Source organism: Ambystoma mexicanum, chromosome 8 (genome assembly GCF_040938575.1).
Source record: "Ambystoma mexicanum isolate Mex_15411 chromosome 8, UKY_AmexF1_1, whole genome shotgun sequence".
Taxonomy (NCBI): domain Eukaryota; kingdom Metazoa; phylum Chordata; class Amphibia; order Caudata; family Ambystomatidae; genus Ambystoma; species Ambystoma mexicanum.
The window spans coordinates 748,412,968-748,428,262 of NC_090929.1; the positions used below are offsets into that span (position 1 = coordinate 748,412,968).

The window sequence follows — 15,295 nt, forward strand, 5'->3', positions numbered from 1 at the left end:
AATAAAGAGGTAACAGACTCGGGGTACACAATTGGAATGGGAGATGCTATATGCAGAACTTATTGGCATGACTGACTAGACCACGATTTGAAGACAGTAGGATGAGCAGTGCAGCAGGTGCTTAGACAAATATAACAAATTGGAGCTGTTAGGCGGAGGAAGCCTACCACCACAAATAGGAGAATAGTTGAACCACCATTAGGGTGGTATCACCCTGCTGAGCCGTAAGTATGGCGTTTGCTGGAAAAGGGCTAGATGCGGGGGTGCCTGAGATCCAGGGATGGCGCTGGGCAACAGTTGTGGGAGGGTGGGGAGGGGGAGATTGCAGTGGGAGTTGGGGAAAGGGGTAGGGGAGAGGGGAGGAGGGGGGGTTGGGATGTTGGGGGGGTTTGTAGTTGGGGAGTGTTTAGAGGAGGGAAGTTTGAGACAGTTGGGGTGCGAGCCTACACCCCGGGAAAACGATATGAACCATGGGATACCTTAAGATACTTACTTGGAATGTCAGGGGGCTCAACAGCTACTTGCAAAGAAACAAGGTTATGATGTACCTGCGCAGGCAGAAAGTGGACATAGCCTTGTTACAAGAAACTCATTTAACGCAGAAAAAACTGGAAGTGCCACGGAAGAAGTGGAGAGGGACGGTTGCAGGGGCAGCATATTCAGCCTACGCAAGAGGGGTAATTACATGGGTGGCCCAACATGTCCCGTTGCAGCTGTTGCATTCTGCAGCGGAGTCAGACGGTAGGATGGTGGTTATGAAGGGGCTGGTGGAAAATGGAGAGTTATGCATTGTAAATACTTATGCCCCGAATCAGGACACGGCCGCGTACTTTAGAACCCTGTATGGTAAACTCAGTGGACGTGTGGGGGGGGGGGCTGTGTTATGGGGGGTGACTTTAATTGTGTGTTAAACCCGAAAATAAATCGATCGGACACCATGGTGGATAGACCTACTCCGGCTGCAAAGACATTGCAGTCATTATTGGCAGATTTTCGGTTGGACAATGCATGGAGGTCACGCCATCCACAGGATAGACAATATTCACACTATGCGCCTATATACCAGGCTAAGATTACGTGTTTGTCACACATGAACTAATGACTGAAGTAACACATGCAGAATATAAAGCAAGGGTCCTCTCTGACCACTCGTCACTGATGTTAGTGTGGCAGTACCGACCCCCGAGGGGAAGGATACCCACATGGCGCCTGCCAGCAGAGGCATTGAAAGACAATGTATTCAGGGAGGATATGTGAGAGGAAATAAGTTATTTTGAGATAAACACTGGCAGTGTTAAAACAGCGGGCACACTCTGGGAAGCCTTCAAGATGGTGGTGAGGGGGATTGCCATGGCCAAGTCTAGGGGACTGCAGAATGGGATCCTGACCGAGTTGCAGGAAGCAGAAAAGGAGCTAGAAAGGGTGTCGTAAAGGGGTAGCAATACCAAGGAAGACACAGAAATGGTACTTGGCCTGCAACAGAAATGTGCGGTATATTGGGAAAGATTATGCAACCTCAACTATAAAAAGTATATTACATTTGATTTATTCCGGCTCGATTCAACAAGTGCCGCCGTGTTTTCTTCGCAGTGGAAGTTCGCAAAGTTCGGCAGTCCTGCAGCGGAGTCTGCCTTCCAGTTTGTTTGTGGGAGGATCCACAAAAGCCCAGCAGACTTCCGCAGAGCGGAACGCGGAGCACGCGAAGTTCGCAAAGTTCGGCAGTCCTGCAGTCCTTGCAGGCAGTGCAGGGAGCAGGGCCGCCCCTCCCAGACGGCGGGCATGGTTAACCAGACCCGGATCCAGAACTGGTGGATATACTGGAACCGTCACCTACGCCAAGAGTTCTGCGGAGCAACTCTAAGTCAGCTCCTCCACGTGATGGAACCGTCACCTACGCCAAGAGTTCTGCGGAGCAACTCTAAGTCAGCTCCTCCACGTGAACGGGAACTAAGATCCCCGGTGAAAAGAGGTAAGAACCTCGAGACTGCTACCTTAGACGCTAAACCCACGGCAGTCACAGCACCTGACACACCCCCCGGTCACAGTGGGGGCGGGGGAAGGAATGCAAAGCATCGCCTGAGCAGAGACACGGCCGAGACCCCGGTGGAGATCGATATGTCCCCCTGTCAGGAGACTGCCGACGCCCCCCTGCACTACCGCTCAGATGAGGCGGACCTAACACAGGACCAGAGCGCCGCTTGGCCGAGAGGTCTTCCAGCTCAGCCTGCCGGAGGGTGAACTGTCCTGGACCTTGCCCTGGTCCTGTGTACCAACAAGTGCGGGGGGATAACGGAGCCTTATAAAGATCCGAAGTACAGAGAAAATACTCATATGGAAAATCCAGGAGTGAGCACGATAGAGGAGCCGTTTCTGCTGACTTCGACATCAGCCAAGAACGGGCAAACAAAAATGACCACAACCTTGGAGAAAAAGGGGAATTTTCCCAATTCAGCCAGACTCCAAGCATAGACACCAATACTACAACAGTAGGCTCTGGACCAGACTGGCCGGGGCCGCACACGTCGGGGGCGTCAGGGCTGACAGAAAAACCTCTGCCAATGATTAGGGCTTCAATCCACACAAATACGTCCTCATCAGAGATTGAGAAATGGAAGCCAGATCGAAATGCCCTACCAGAAGCAGCATTCCCCAGACAATCTAAAATAGAGTTGTCGAAAACGGGCCGAACAGGATCCTTCGAAAAAAATCTGAGTACGGACTCCAGTGATGTGTTTATAGAGAGTATTAATATGGAAACGAACCCGCAGCAGGGGGAATGGGTGGATCTAAGCCAACCGGCAGGTGAAACTAGCAATGACCCAAAAAAGATCAACAAGACAAAACAGACATCAAAGAATCAACAAGACACGAGGAGAGGGTGCCATCAACTGGGGAAACGCGAGGGATCTGCCTGAGGAAAATCAAACCGCAGGAGGCAAACCAAGCAGAAGTAGCCATGCGAAATCACCCAACCCCTAAAGAAAGTAACACTCAGAGTCAAAAAACAGTTTGAACAAAAACCAGTCCTTATCGACCAATCTATAGATGTCAGAGAAAGCCACATCAATATAGGAGCCCCAAAAGAAGTGGATGAGGACGCAAAGATCCCCTCAAAACCAAATGAAGCAGATGGCCAACCCCAGCAGAGTTCAGAGGAGGCCGACCCGTGCCGAAACCTACCAACATTGAAAACACCAATCCTACAGGGACGCTCCCCCAAACTATAAGTCCGACGTCTAGGAAGGGAACAATGGCCAAAAGACGATCTCAGAGACCAAGTCTGGAGGCCATCGTAAGGAATGAGGCAACAGTTAAAATCGGCCCACAGCCACAGCAAGAGGTGATCTCACAAACCGAAATCGGCGAAGACATACAAAAAACAGCTCCACTCCCCACGCAAGATGCCCAGAATGGAACAGACAGATATACGAGCCCAACGTCGGTGTAGGGTCTAACTTGAGACCTGAGAATCGGTGGAAAAGTGGAATAAACATGGAGTCAAGGAGATCCCACGACCGTGACATAGGTGCAAAGATGCAAATGAGTGACCAATCGTGGACAAAAGCCCACCTGCAGCCTTCGGAAAAGGGTGAAAAGCTGAAAATACCAACTAAAGAAGGAATAACGTCAAACTCTAACCCTTTCAGAACCTCGCTCAATGGCTCCGCAACATCAGGAGCCATAAATGGGCGAGTGTTTGTTGCAACCCCTACACAACAACTTAACACTTGCCCCAGTAGGGAATCTCAGAATACGCCGGGTAAGCATAGAAGATACAGTGAAATTGCATCTGACTCTCCAAGACCATCATCAAATAATAAACAAGATATGACCACAATTATGGTGGCACTTACAATTGCCCTTGCACCATTTTGTAAATTATATGAAACTATCAGAGACACAACAAAAGATACCAACAATTCTAGGTAAGATCCTATCCAAGATGGATTTCTTAGAGGGTTACATCACGGCCATAGAAGCAAAAATGAATAAACAGGAAACAAAATGGGTGGAAAAATGGGCCATCTTAGAGGCAGAAAGGAAAGAAGTTATAAGAGAAAAACAGATGGTAAAAAAAGACTATGGACAGAGCATCCCAGACAACTTCACAAAAGGAAAGGGCAGAGATGGAACCAATTTTCATTCAACAGAAAGCGACAAACCCAAGTGACCTGCCTGGGCAACAAAAGCAGAGTATCAATCTGGGAATAACAACCTCACCGGCAGTGACAAATCAAAAGAAAAAACTGGGGTTACGATTGGCAAGTGACACCAATAAAGGTGAAACAGATAGAAAGAAAATTGAGATCCCCAATTCAAAAAAAGAAATCGAAATAATTAATCTAACACAAAGCCCTACAATACCTACAGGCACAAGTGAAGTTACAGCGAAAAGTCACCAAAAAACTGAAAAATCGCCAAAAACGGCGGAGGAATTTATGAGAACAAGTTCACTGATGGACCTTTCAGTACACCTTGATACAGAAGCAAAAGTAGAGAACCCTAGGGTTCCAGAGGGATCGGCAGAGGAACAGCATGGTGATCTTGACAGCAGAAGGGAAACAAGAGGTAAAAAGGTGGCAGGAAAAACAGCACCAGCACCTTTAGAAGAGAAAGACTTGCGATCAACCTCTTTGAAACAACAACTACAGAGTCAGCAGGAAGATAATTTAAGGAGAAGAGATGAGCAGGAGACCAGGGCAAAGTCAGACAAACCACAGGCTGAGAAATCAAAGCTCCCACATAGCCCTCAGAATGAGCTAAGAATTTTCAAATTAGAGCAAACATCATGTAAAAGCAAATATATTGTGCTGAATAGGAAAACAGTACTCTACATACTAAGCAAAATCCACTGTCTGCAGCATTTAAAGTCGGAAGACTTCAAACTAATAGAACCCTATCACAGGGACCAAAAGGCCAAAACGTACCTCCACATTAAAAATCAGGCAATAAAAGATATAACGGAGGAAGCACACAAAGACTTACAACAAGCAGGATACACCCTAACAGAACTACACATACCCAAGACAGACCCAAAAGTGCAGTCCACAGAAGAAACTGGTGACCATAAAGGGCATTACATATCCCAAACTAGAGATCTATACAACAATAAAAGACAGGCACCGTTGTATCATACGAGATATGAAAACAATTGCCACTATGAGTGGGAAAAACGAGAACCAAGGAATGAGAGATATAGAAGGAGAGAGCTTAAAGCCAGTGAAGACCTAAAAAAAAGCACTTGGAGAAGGGGGGTCAGTCACGGGATAGAAGAGATCGAGACAGATCTGAATCTCCCATCAAGCGCCAGGCGAGCCGGACAAAGATATTTCAGAAAAAGATGGCAGAAAAGAAAAAGATCGGGAACCAATGAGTGAAATCACGCGAGAAAACAGAACACCAAAAGGACCATGGAACTGGCTAAAAGCGACGGTAAAGCCACACACCAAGAAATAGCAATCAGGAGGTGGGTCCAGAGATCTACCCCCTCCGACGACTGATCAAGATCATGAGCAAGAAACCACAACGCAAGATTTTGTAGCCATGGCCTCATGGAACACGAGAGGCCACCGACGCCTGACAAACCCGGAGAATCAGGATCTTGGGGTGTACGATATTCTATGCCTTCAGGAGCACCGGCTAACTGAAAAGCCAGCTTTAGATGGCTTTGAAATTGCATTTTCGCCAGTGTCGAAAGGCTTGTTTGGGCGACCGTCTTCAGGGCTCCCGATAGCCATAAAGTCAGGGATCGGAATAGTAAGTGTAAAACCATAGTGGAATCATAGGACATATTGGCAGTTCTAACAACATGGGCCCAGGAAGAAACTGGAGGAAAGGGAACTGAAAAAGCAAAAATCGCCCTTATAACAACGTACTGGAACCTGGAAAGAACCACATCTGATTTTTGTAAACAAGTAGCCAAAACAATTGATGACATCATCGCGGAAGACCCGCTGACACACACAATATGTGGAGATCTAAATGCTAACTGCACCATGGATAAGGGGACAACTCTGCCGAAGAAAACGAAATCTCCGGCAGAAGAAAGAGGAACATCGTGGATGAGGCTCATGAAATCGAGAAATCTCCACAATGTGGCAGCATTGAAATCTTGGATGGTAAAGATGTGGGGAAAGGGGCGTATCCAGAGCCGATATTGACTATTTCTTCATCTCGCACAGTCTACTAACAAGTATAGAAGACTACTCGGTGACCAAAAAACAAGAAAGCGACCACAATTTAGTGGCTATAAAATGGAACTCACGACGATCTGTACCCCAGAAGTACAACAATTCAATTGAACTGAATAACCAACAAACCCGCATTCGGCTCACTGCAGCAAATATTGAATGCATCACTGAAAAATACAAAACTGGAATCCAGGCACAAGGAGATAAGAAACAAAGCCCGGACTATATACCTCTCTTACCCCAGTACAGGATGAAGCCGCAGGGTAAAAACCAAAAGCTACGACATAATATACAGACTTACGACATGGAGGTCGTAGAAAGAAAGAAATCCGAGAAAACTGAAGAGACAAACTATCAAGGAGAATTTGTTAACAGCATGGAATGCACTTAAACAGGAAAGCTCAAAATACAAAACTTGGATACGAGGTCATAGACACATAATGTATCAAAAAGACGCAGAGGAAATGTTGCGCATCATAAGTACTAAAATAAAATGGTGATTTCTGAGAACTCATCAATAAACCAGAGAAGAAGACTGAAAATCAAATAGTAAATGTAGTGAGTGAAAGAGATTGTGCCTCAAGCAAATTTTCAAAGAATTTCACCCAATCATATCAAACACTGAGGGCCGTAAATCCAGTTAACACCCCTTGGGTCGATATTTCGGCAACTGATGACATAAAGAACGTCATAATGAAACTAAAGAAATCCAGAGCACCGGGTCCAGACGGACTCTCCAATATTGACTTAAAACAGAATCCGGAGATTTGGGCTGCCTTTATCAGTATCACCTTTGACCAATGTACAGACAAGAATTCTCCCGGGGTCATGGGTAAGTGCAGTGGTAGTGCCGATTTTCAAACGCGGGAACCGAGAAGAACCGAGTAATTATTGACCCATCGCCTTACTCGACATCATAAGCGAAATCTTTGCAACGCTTCTTCTGACCTACTTTCGAAACTGGGCCAGATCATCACCGGCAAATGACCCCTTTCAAATGGGTTTCTTAAAGAAGAGAAGCACAACAGTCAACATCTTCATCCTCAACTTGATAAAAGCCAAGTTCAAGCAAGGGCTGCCAAATGTATACATGGCATTTGTGGATATGTCACAGGCCTTTGATAGAGTGGATAGGCAGATACTCTGGAACAAACTGGAAAAATTGAACTGTCCGGGGGAACTGTTAGACCCCGTGATGGCTCTACACACAAACACCAAGCTAAGAGTTTGCCTAAACAATCAAGGCCTTTTGTCGCAAGAGATACCGGTGGAGCAAGGAGTGAAGCAAGTTGTCCCCTGGCCCCGGCTTTGTTCATCGTTTTTTTGAGGGACCTCAAAGAGTCGGAAGAAGCAATAAGAGCCTTTCCACCAAAGCTGGGTAAGGATAACATACCACGCTTAATGTATGCAGACGACTTAATACTACTAGACCAAACCCAAATCGGCCTACAACGCCAACTTACAAACTTGGCACAATATATTGAGCGAAACAATCTGCAAATAAATAAATAAATCAAAAACGAAAATACTCATTTTTGGGAAAAGTGCCAAGAAGATCCAGGCAGGTTACAATTGGGCAGTGGATAAAGAAGAAATCGAAGTGGTCCAAAGTTTGAAATACCTAGGAGTCCACATCGACCACTCAGCAAAGGAAGTAACAATGCAGGGGATTCTATGGGAAAAAACAAAAAACCTTGAGGCCCAAATGAAAACTATAGACCGAAAATATGGCAAATACTCCTTAGTCCCAATGATAGAGTTCTATAAAGGGAAGGTGGTGCCAACCTTGACATATGGCATGGGAGCTACATTGACCATGCCAAAGGACATCTGGTGGAAACTAGAGAGCTATATCTGGAAAACGGTCCTAGGACTGTCCAATGCTACCTCAATGGTACTTATCAGAAGAGACTTGGGTCTACTTTCGCTAGAAGCGACAGTGAGGCTAAACGCTATGCAACTCTGGAGGAACACTCTTATACAAGACAGCTTGCCTATCTAAGATACTCGCTGATAAATGACAAACTGTCACCTGGATATCTTAAATAAATGGACAGACCACCTGAGAGAAAAGCTTACGGAGATCGCGTGCACTGAAGAGGATCTAAAAAACAACCCTACAAGAGTGAAATCAAAATTGGAAGCCCAGGATTGGATAGAAACCTTGGAAAAAGCCCAGATGAACAAACTGACTAAAGAGCTCCCCCCAAATTTCAACAAATTAAAAGAACCAATGGGTTACTAACAGATTTCCAAACAAGCCACGCAGAAAACTGTTCATGAGGGCGCGCTTCAATCTCCTTCCGACACGTGAAATCCAAGCTATCAGGAGACAAACTAATGAAAAGGCCCGTCGTCTGTGCAACCAACCAGATGAGCTAGAATCGATAAAACATCTTCTGATATACTGTCCGTATCTAAGAAAAGCAAGAGCCAGATACATGACTAGCACGGACCACTCGGGAATCTTAGAAGATGCAGACAAAACGTGGTGGAACAAGCTGATGTCAGGGAAGAAAACAAAATGGACTATAGCAACTGTAAAAATATTGGAAAGTGCATTTGAATTAATTTCCTCAAAAACCCCGATGATGACCGACTAGGAGGTCCCTGATGCGCAGCATGGACTTTACAGGGGAGATCGGTCGGTCAAGGAGAAACCGTCCCCCGTCAGAGCCTCATTTGTCTGACTGTCGTACTTTCCATTTCATTGTGTGACTCTTGTAAGATGACCAGCATCATTTTTGTAAAAATTGCTAACGCAATTACACACAAATAAAATTTAAATAAATAAAAGTATATAGAGAGACAACACGCAGGAGGGGACAAACCAGGGAGAGTCTTGGCATGGCTATATAAAAATGAGACCCCCTGGGTCCACAATTAGAACGATAGCGAAAGAAGATGGGACCATAGTAGACACACAAGAGGGGGTTAATCAGGAATTTGTAGAGTATTATAGACGCCTGTATGGGGATGAGGCAGGAAGCAACAGCAAAGAGATAGGCGATACGTTGGAAGATATCAGACTACCCCAGATCAGTGCAGAGGAGAGGGAGGAGCTAGATGCCCCGATTACCCTAGAGGAATTGGAAGAGGTAGTGAGGCAGCTGCCCACGTGCAAAACCCCGGGAACTGATGGACTCCCAAGCGAATTCTATAAAGCATATAAAAAAAAAAGAGGTACTCCCCCTGCTGCTGGAGATGCTTAACGAGGCATATGAAGCTGGGAAATTACCGGAATCCTTACGCAAAGCGGTCATTATACCGCTTCCCAAGCCCAATAAGCCTGGTAGCCACTGTGGCTCTTACAGGCCCTTGTCGATGTTAAACCAAGACAGCAAAATTCTAACAGCGGTCTTGGCAAACAGACTGAAGGTGGTCATTAATAAGTTAATACATCCTGATCAGACAGGATATGTCCCCAATAGAAACATCTCAAATAACCTCAGGCGACTTCACCAAGTCATTGAACATGCTAACAGAGATGCAGGCGAGGTGGCGATAGTATCATTGGATGCGATTAAGGCATTTGACTCGGTCAAATGGCCTTGGCTAACTGCAGCCCTAGCCAATTATGGTATGGGACCAGGATATCTCAAATGGGTTAAACTGTTATATAGCGCACCATTAGCTAGAGTGAAGACAGGACCCGTAATATCCGAAAGATGGCAACTCAGCAGAGGTACAAGACAGGGATGCCCATGGTCCCCCATGCCCTATATCTTAGCCTTAGAACCCCAGGCGATTTACTTAAGGCACCAATATGATGCAATAGGTATCGTTGTTGGAGAGGTACCACATCTAATTTCATTGTATGCAGATGACATGTTACTGTATTTGTGCTACCCAGAAGAGAACCTCCAATATATTTTAGAAGTGATGAAGAGGTTTGCAGAACTATCAGGCATAGCTGTGAAACAAAGTCAGTCCTGCATATTCTTGTTGGGTAGGTATAGAGGGCTCCCGTTAGAGCATTTGTCGATCCTACAGATACAGTGGGAGGTTAATACATTTAGATATCTAGGGGTAGACATATATCATACGGTAGATGCAGAACATAGGCACAACACGGAAAAAAGAGTTAAGAAACTGGAGAGTAGCATGAAGTTTTGGGTGAAGCTCCCCTTGGCAATGATGGGACGAGGGGCGATGCTCAAGATGGTGGTGCTGCCCAGATTGTTGCACTGTTTCACGAACATCCCATACTTGATACCCACAAAATTCTTTGCCAGGCTGGGTGGCATATGCAGAGAATTCTTATGGCATGGGATGAGGTACAGTGTAGCCCTGTTGAAATTACAAAACCCATATGAGAAAGGGGGCATTAAATTAGCCAACTGTGAAGTCTATTATGTGGCGAGCCAATTACAATACGTAGCTAAATGGCTCTCTGAAGAGCCTACTTTAGAACACAGGCTGTTTCAAATGGACTGCGCCCCATTCTTTCTGAAAGAGATGATATGGTTGCCCAAATCAGAGTTGGAAGGTCGCCCAAGGATGATGAGCCTTGGGTGGGAGATATGGCGAAGAGCTTACCAGTTTCTTTTTTAAAAACCTTTTATTTATCTTTGCACAGACATCATACTAGTCCTGACAAATAGGTAAACATATTCAACACCACCACATTACATTTATCGAGAGCATGCATTTAGATTCCCACAGCCTTTTCAGTTTACTTCTTCAACACATCTATCCGCCAGATATTGTCTATACCTCCCCCATATATCCCTGGGGTGACTGTAGCATGACAGCAGGCCGGCATATACCTCTTCACGGTCATTAGTCCAGGTCATGTCGTTTTCCCAATCGGTTGCTGTTGGTGGATCCTTATTCTTCCAGCGCATCAAAATTGCCCTTTTGGCCACAACCGGTCCCAGATTTGAGCAGTTTACGCCATGTTGGATTCATTTTATCATTTGTGCACAGCATACATATACCTGGATCCCACATCATCTGCTGATCCGCCATCTTATCTAATGCCACTTATCTAATCCACTGTCAAAGCTGCACAGCAGACACTATTGTGCATGAGCATCTGGTTAGGTCCCTTGACCCTTCTCTCTGCTCATAGGTTCGAGTGCCGCCAATTCTCCGGGTATATATATAGGGTTCTCTTTCTCCCCGCCTGTAATATAAAACTGAATGAGTTTCCTTTGAAAAATAAGTGTCTCTATCGTCAATTTCTTTCCTTTCAACCCAACCCTTTAAAACCCAAAACATTCCATTCCTTGTACTACTCAAACTGTCCAGAAGACACCACATCACTCCAGCCCTAAAAACACTACACTGGCTCCCAGTAAAACTTTGCATCACCTTCAAAACAATGTGCATAACGCACAGGGCAATCAGCGGACAAGGAGCAGAATTCCTACAAAAGAAAATAACAGTCTACAAACCAACGAGACCCCTCCAATCAAGCAACAAAATCCGCCTGGAACTCAAACCATACCTTAAGAAAAAACTTGGCGGCACCTCCTTCTACCACTTAGCCGCAAAAACCTGGAACAACATTCCAAAAGAAATAAACACTGAAGATCACCTAAAATTCAGGAAATCACTAAAAACCTGGCTCTTCAGCACCGCAGACTAAATTTGGAAACCGAAACTGGAAAAAAGATGACTAATCCGGAAAGGACACAGACATCCCCGACCCGAGACGGTAGCTCCCAGGGCACCTGGATGGGTGACACCGGATAGACTGGAACACAGGTGGCACGCACAAAGACTGAGCCAACTCCCCCAGACACTCCCACCAACACTTTCGCCCGTCCCTTAGTTACCGCCAGGTACCACAGTGGTGTGGAATTGTCTAGATATTGGCAATCACCACTCTACCTGAGAGGTTGACATTGGCAGGTGCAATGGCCACAGGAGTATGAAGGGAGGATAAGGGGAGCTATGAGAGAGCATGTTAGAGGTGGGGGGCCAGAGGAGTAAGGAACGTTGTATGCCACTCGGACCCAGATCAGGACCAGGGGAGACTGCGCAAGCCGAGCGCCTGAATTCAACATAGAGACGCAAACTAACCAACCCTACTAACAATTTCCCTTTCTGCATACAACTCTTAAATTCCAAACCAAACACCAGCAAAATCTACAGCACAACAAACCGCACAAACTTCACTAGATTGCAACAACAAAACAAAAACACGCATAGTCTTGCACAACATTACACGACGACTACCGGCCGCAAACACCCCAGGCCCAGCCAACAGACCCACCGGGCTGAGGCTGCCAAAAGCACATCACTGCTCTCTTGCACTTTTCCTGCCTCCTCCCACTAACTCAACCTCCCCTCCTCTTTCAGAGTGCCAGAGCGCCAGGGGACCACTCCGGTGGTAATAGTGCGCGGTACAAATGTCCTTTAACATTAACATACATCAAACCAATATTTAGATAGCCGCGGACAAGACCACAGCATATGCAACAAGACCGCCTCCTCGCTCGCGCAACTGGGGCATTTACCCTCTGCTGTAGGATACATGGATTTAATCCTAGCCGGTGTGTAATACGCTCTGTGAAGTACCTTATAATGTACGAGGCGATATCGTGAGTTTTGAGAGATGGTCTTGATCTATGCACATAGTTCGGCCCAGCGCTGCTCAGTGATGTCAGGCCCAGGTCGAGCTCCCATTTGTCCCTGTTGTCCAAGGCTCAGGGCTCTCTATTAGATAGTGCTATTTTGTATAATGCAGAGGCAGAGGTCTGGACTTTCCCCACCGTGAGTAGGTAGCCCAGACCCAGATGTATCTGGGGTTCGATAGGAAACGTGGCCCATACCCTAGCCATAGCTCAGCGGAGACTTAAATATTGCAATCTCTGCAGAGGATTACTGCCAATAATAACAGCCATGTCTTCCCAACTGACAAAATGTTTATCCAAAAAGAGATCACTGAACCCAAGTATGCCCTTGGCCCGCCAATGCGTGGCTAGAGCCCTGTCCTGGGTGGGGAGGAAGGTAGTATGCATCCCATATTGGCATGTTCGGGTGATACAGGATCTCAGGTGTCAAGCGACCAGCAATTCTAGCCCAAGCCCACCAGGTCGCCAGTGCCGGATTGATCGTGTTATCGTGTCTGACCTTAACAGTGGCCACTTTGTGCAGTAGTTGCGATGGACCCAAAGTACGCGTCTGCAACAGTAAATGTGGGACCTGGGGTTTACCCTTTATCCAGTATACAGCGTAGTGTGCCTGGGCTGCATTATAATAGAGTTCAAAATCTGGGGAGGATAGACCGCCCTAGGAGTATGTACGAGTTAGCTTACTCCAACTAAGGCTGGGTTGACCACCCCAGATAAATGTCGCGTACGTCCCCTGGATTCTAATAAAAAACATCCTATCAGGCCATATCGGAATAGTAGTAAACAAATAAAATAGCTTTGGTAGATTATCATGAAGAGCGTGCCAGTTAATGGAAAAGCCATCCCCGTGCTCCCCGCAGGTCCCATTGGTCGCGGTGGCGAGAAGAGAAAAGCAACTAAGGTTAATGATTAGGAAGCACTGGGAACTGGTAGGGATTGCAACGATGGGGATGTGTGGCAGGAGGGGAAGATACTGGAATTTGAGGAGCTGGTGGAGCTAATGGTGTTGCATGTGGGGCAATATATTACGTACCATGGGGTGGTGCAACGAATTAAAGAGACCTGGTCTGAAGTGGCATTGGCGGAGGAACCGGACGCCACTATAGACCCGATATATTACATAGCAGAAGGGGGACATGAAACATCCAGATTATACGAGATGATAATGTCCAAAGCGGGCAAGGAGGTGGTGCAACTCAGACTGGACTGGGAAGAAGAAGTAGGAGCCCCGATGAGTGATGGGATGTGGGAGAGAGCACAAGGATATCATAAAAAAGTATCGAGAAATGCTAGGTTACAGCAGATACAATTATATATAACTCACAGGGCATACTTGACGCCTCAAAGAATAGCCAAATTTAAAAACACCAGATGTCAAGTGTGCCCTAAATGTAATGAAGAAAATGCGGGAATGGTGCATATGTTTTGGGGGTGTCCAATTATAGAGAGATACTGGGGAGAAATAGCACAGAAGATGGATGACAAAGGGATTAATATGAAGGTGGATACTGCATGGGCTTGCTTGATAGGAGGGTTTCCCAGACCAGGTAACCTTTAACATGTAAGCAAACTGAAAGATCTAGCGTATGTCCTAGCAAAGAGAAGAATTGCGATGGGATGGAAGGCATGTCATAGACCAAAAATGGAAATGTGGTGGAAAGATCTACAGAAATGGGCGGAGGCAGAAACTGTGGTATGGCAGGAAGCGTGTTAAGGTTAGACGGAAGAAGCCAGAACCTTATAAGGTTGGAGGCAGCTGATAGCTGAATTATTTGGGCCTTCGCATGATGAACCAAGTGATAGAGACCCAACAAGTTCTGTTGAAGAGGAATCCCTACCGCAGGATGTAGAGACTGGAAATGAGGGGGAGTAGGCTGGGGAGGGGGGAAGGGAAGGGGAGACACATTGGGCTTGAATACAGCAATCTATGTTTATTTGTGATTGGCATTTTGCATCCACTGTAAATTTGTTTTGAGTCGTGTTTTTTAAATAAAATCAATAAAATTGTTTAAAAATAAATAAGTAGCCAACATTCAGATTCTTCAGGTATGCAATGAGTGTACACACATTTTCACAAATCAAACAGAATATTTGAAGTGCTGAAATAAAATCTAGCCTTTCAAATCACTTACCATTGTTCCAAAGGGAATTGCCCTTGAAGCATGGTAGTAGATCGCAATGAAGTTGATAAAAAAGGCAGTCCCACACACCATTGCTGGAATTAGGAATGCCCCAATGAACATTTGCTTAATCCACCTTCTACCTGTAAAAGAGCATGAATACAAATATTGAACCAATCATTTTCAAAAATCTTTCAATTAATAGTTTGACGTGATACAATAGAAATTAGAGACAGATGACATGGTACTCGTGCTTCAAAAAGAGATTATTTGGGAAGCTAGAGCACAGGTGGCAAAGGGAGGCAAGCAAACAAAGGGAGAGAAATGCAAGGGTTAAGTTACATTTCAAACATGGCTAATGGTAGAAAAATACTGGAAAATTACGCACATTTGCGGCCCT

At 45.7% G+C, this 15,295-nt stretch overlaps 1 protein-coding gene across 1 annotated transcript in view; it reads right to left on the reverse strand.

The window, feature by feature from the left end:
* TM9SF3 (transmembrane 9 superfamily member 3) overlaps positions 1 to 15,295 on the reverse strand; it is a 620,447-nt gene that overhangs the window by 298,758 nt on the left and 306,394 nt on the right. The window contains exon 9 of the mRNA XM_069610571.1: positions 14,908 to 15,038. Coding sequence (XP_069466672.1) covers positions 14,908 to 15,038 — 131 coding nt within the window. The remainder of the gene's footprint in view (positions 1 to 14,907; positions 15,039 to 15,295) is intronic.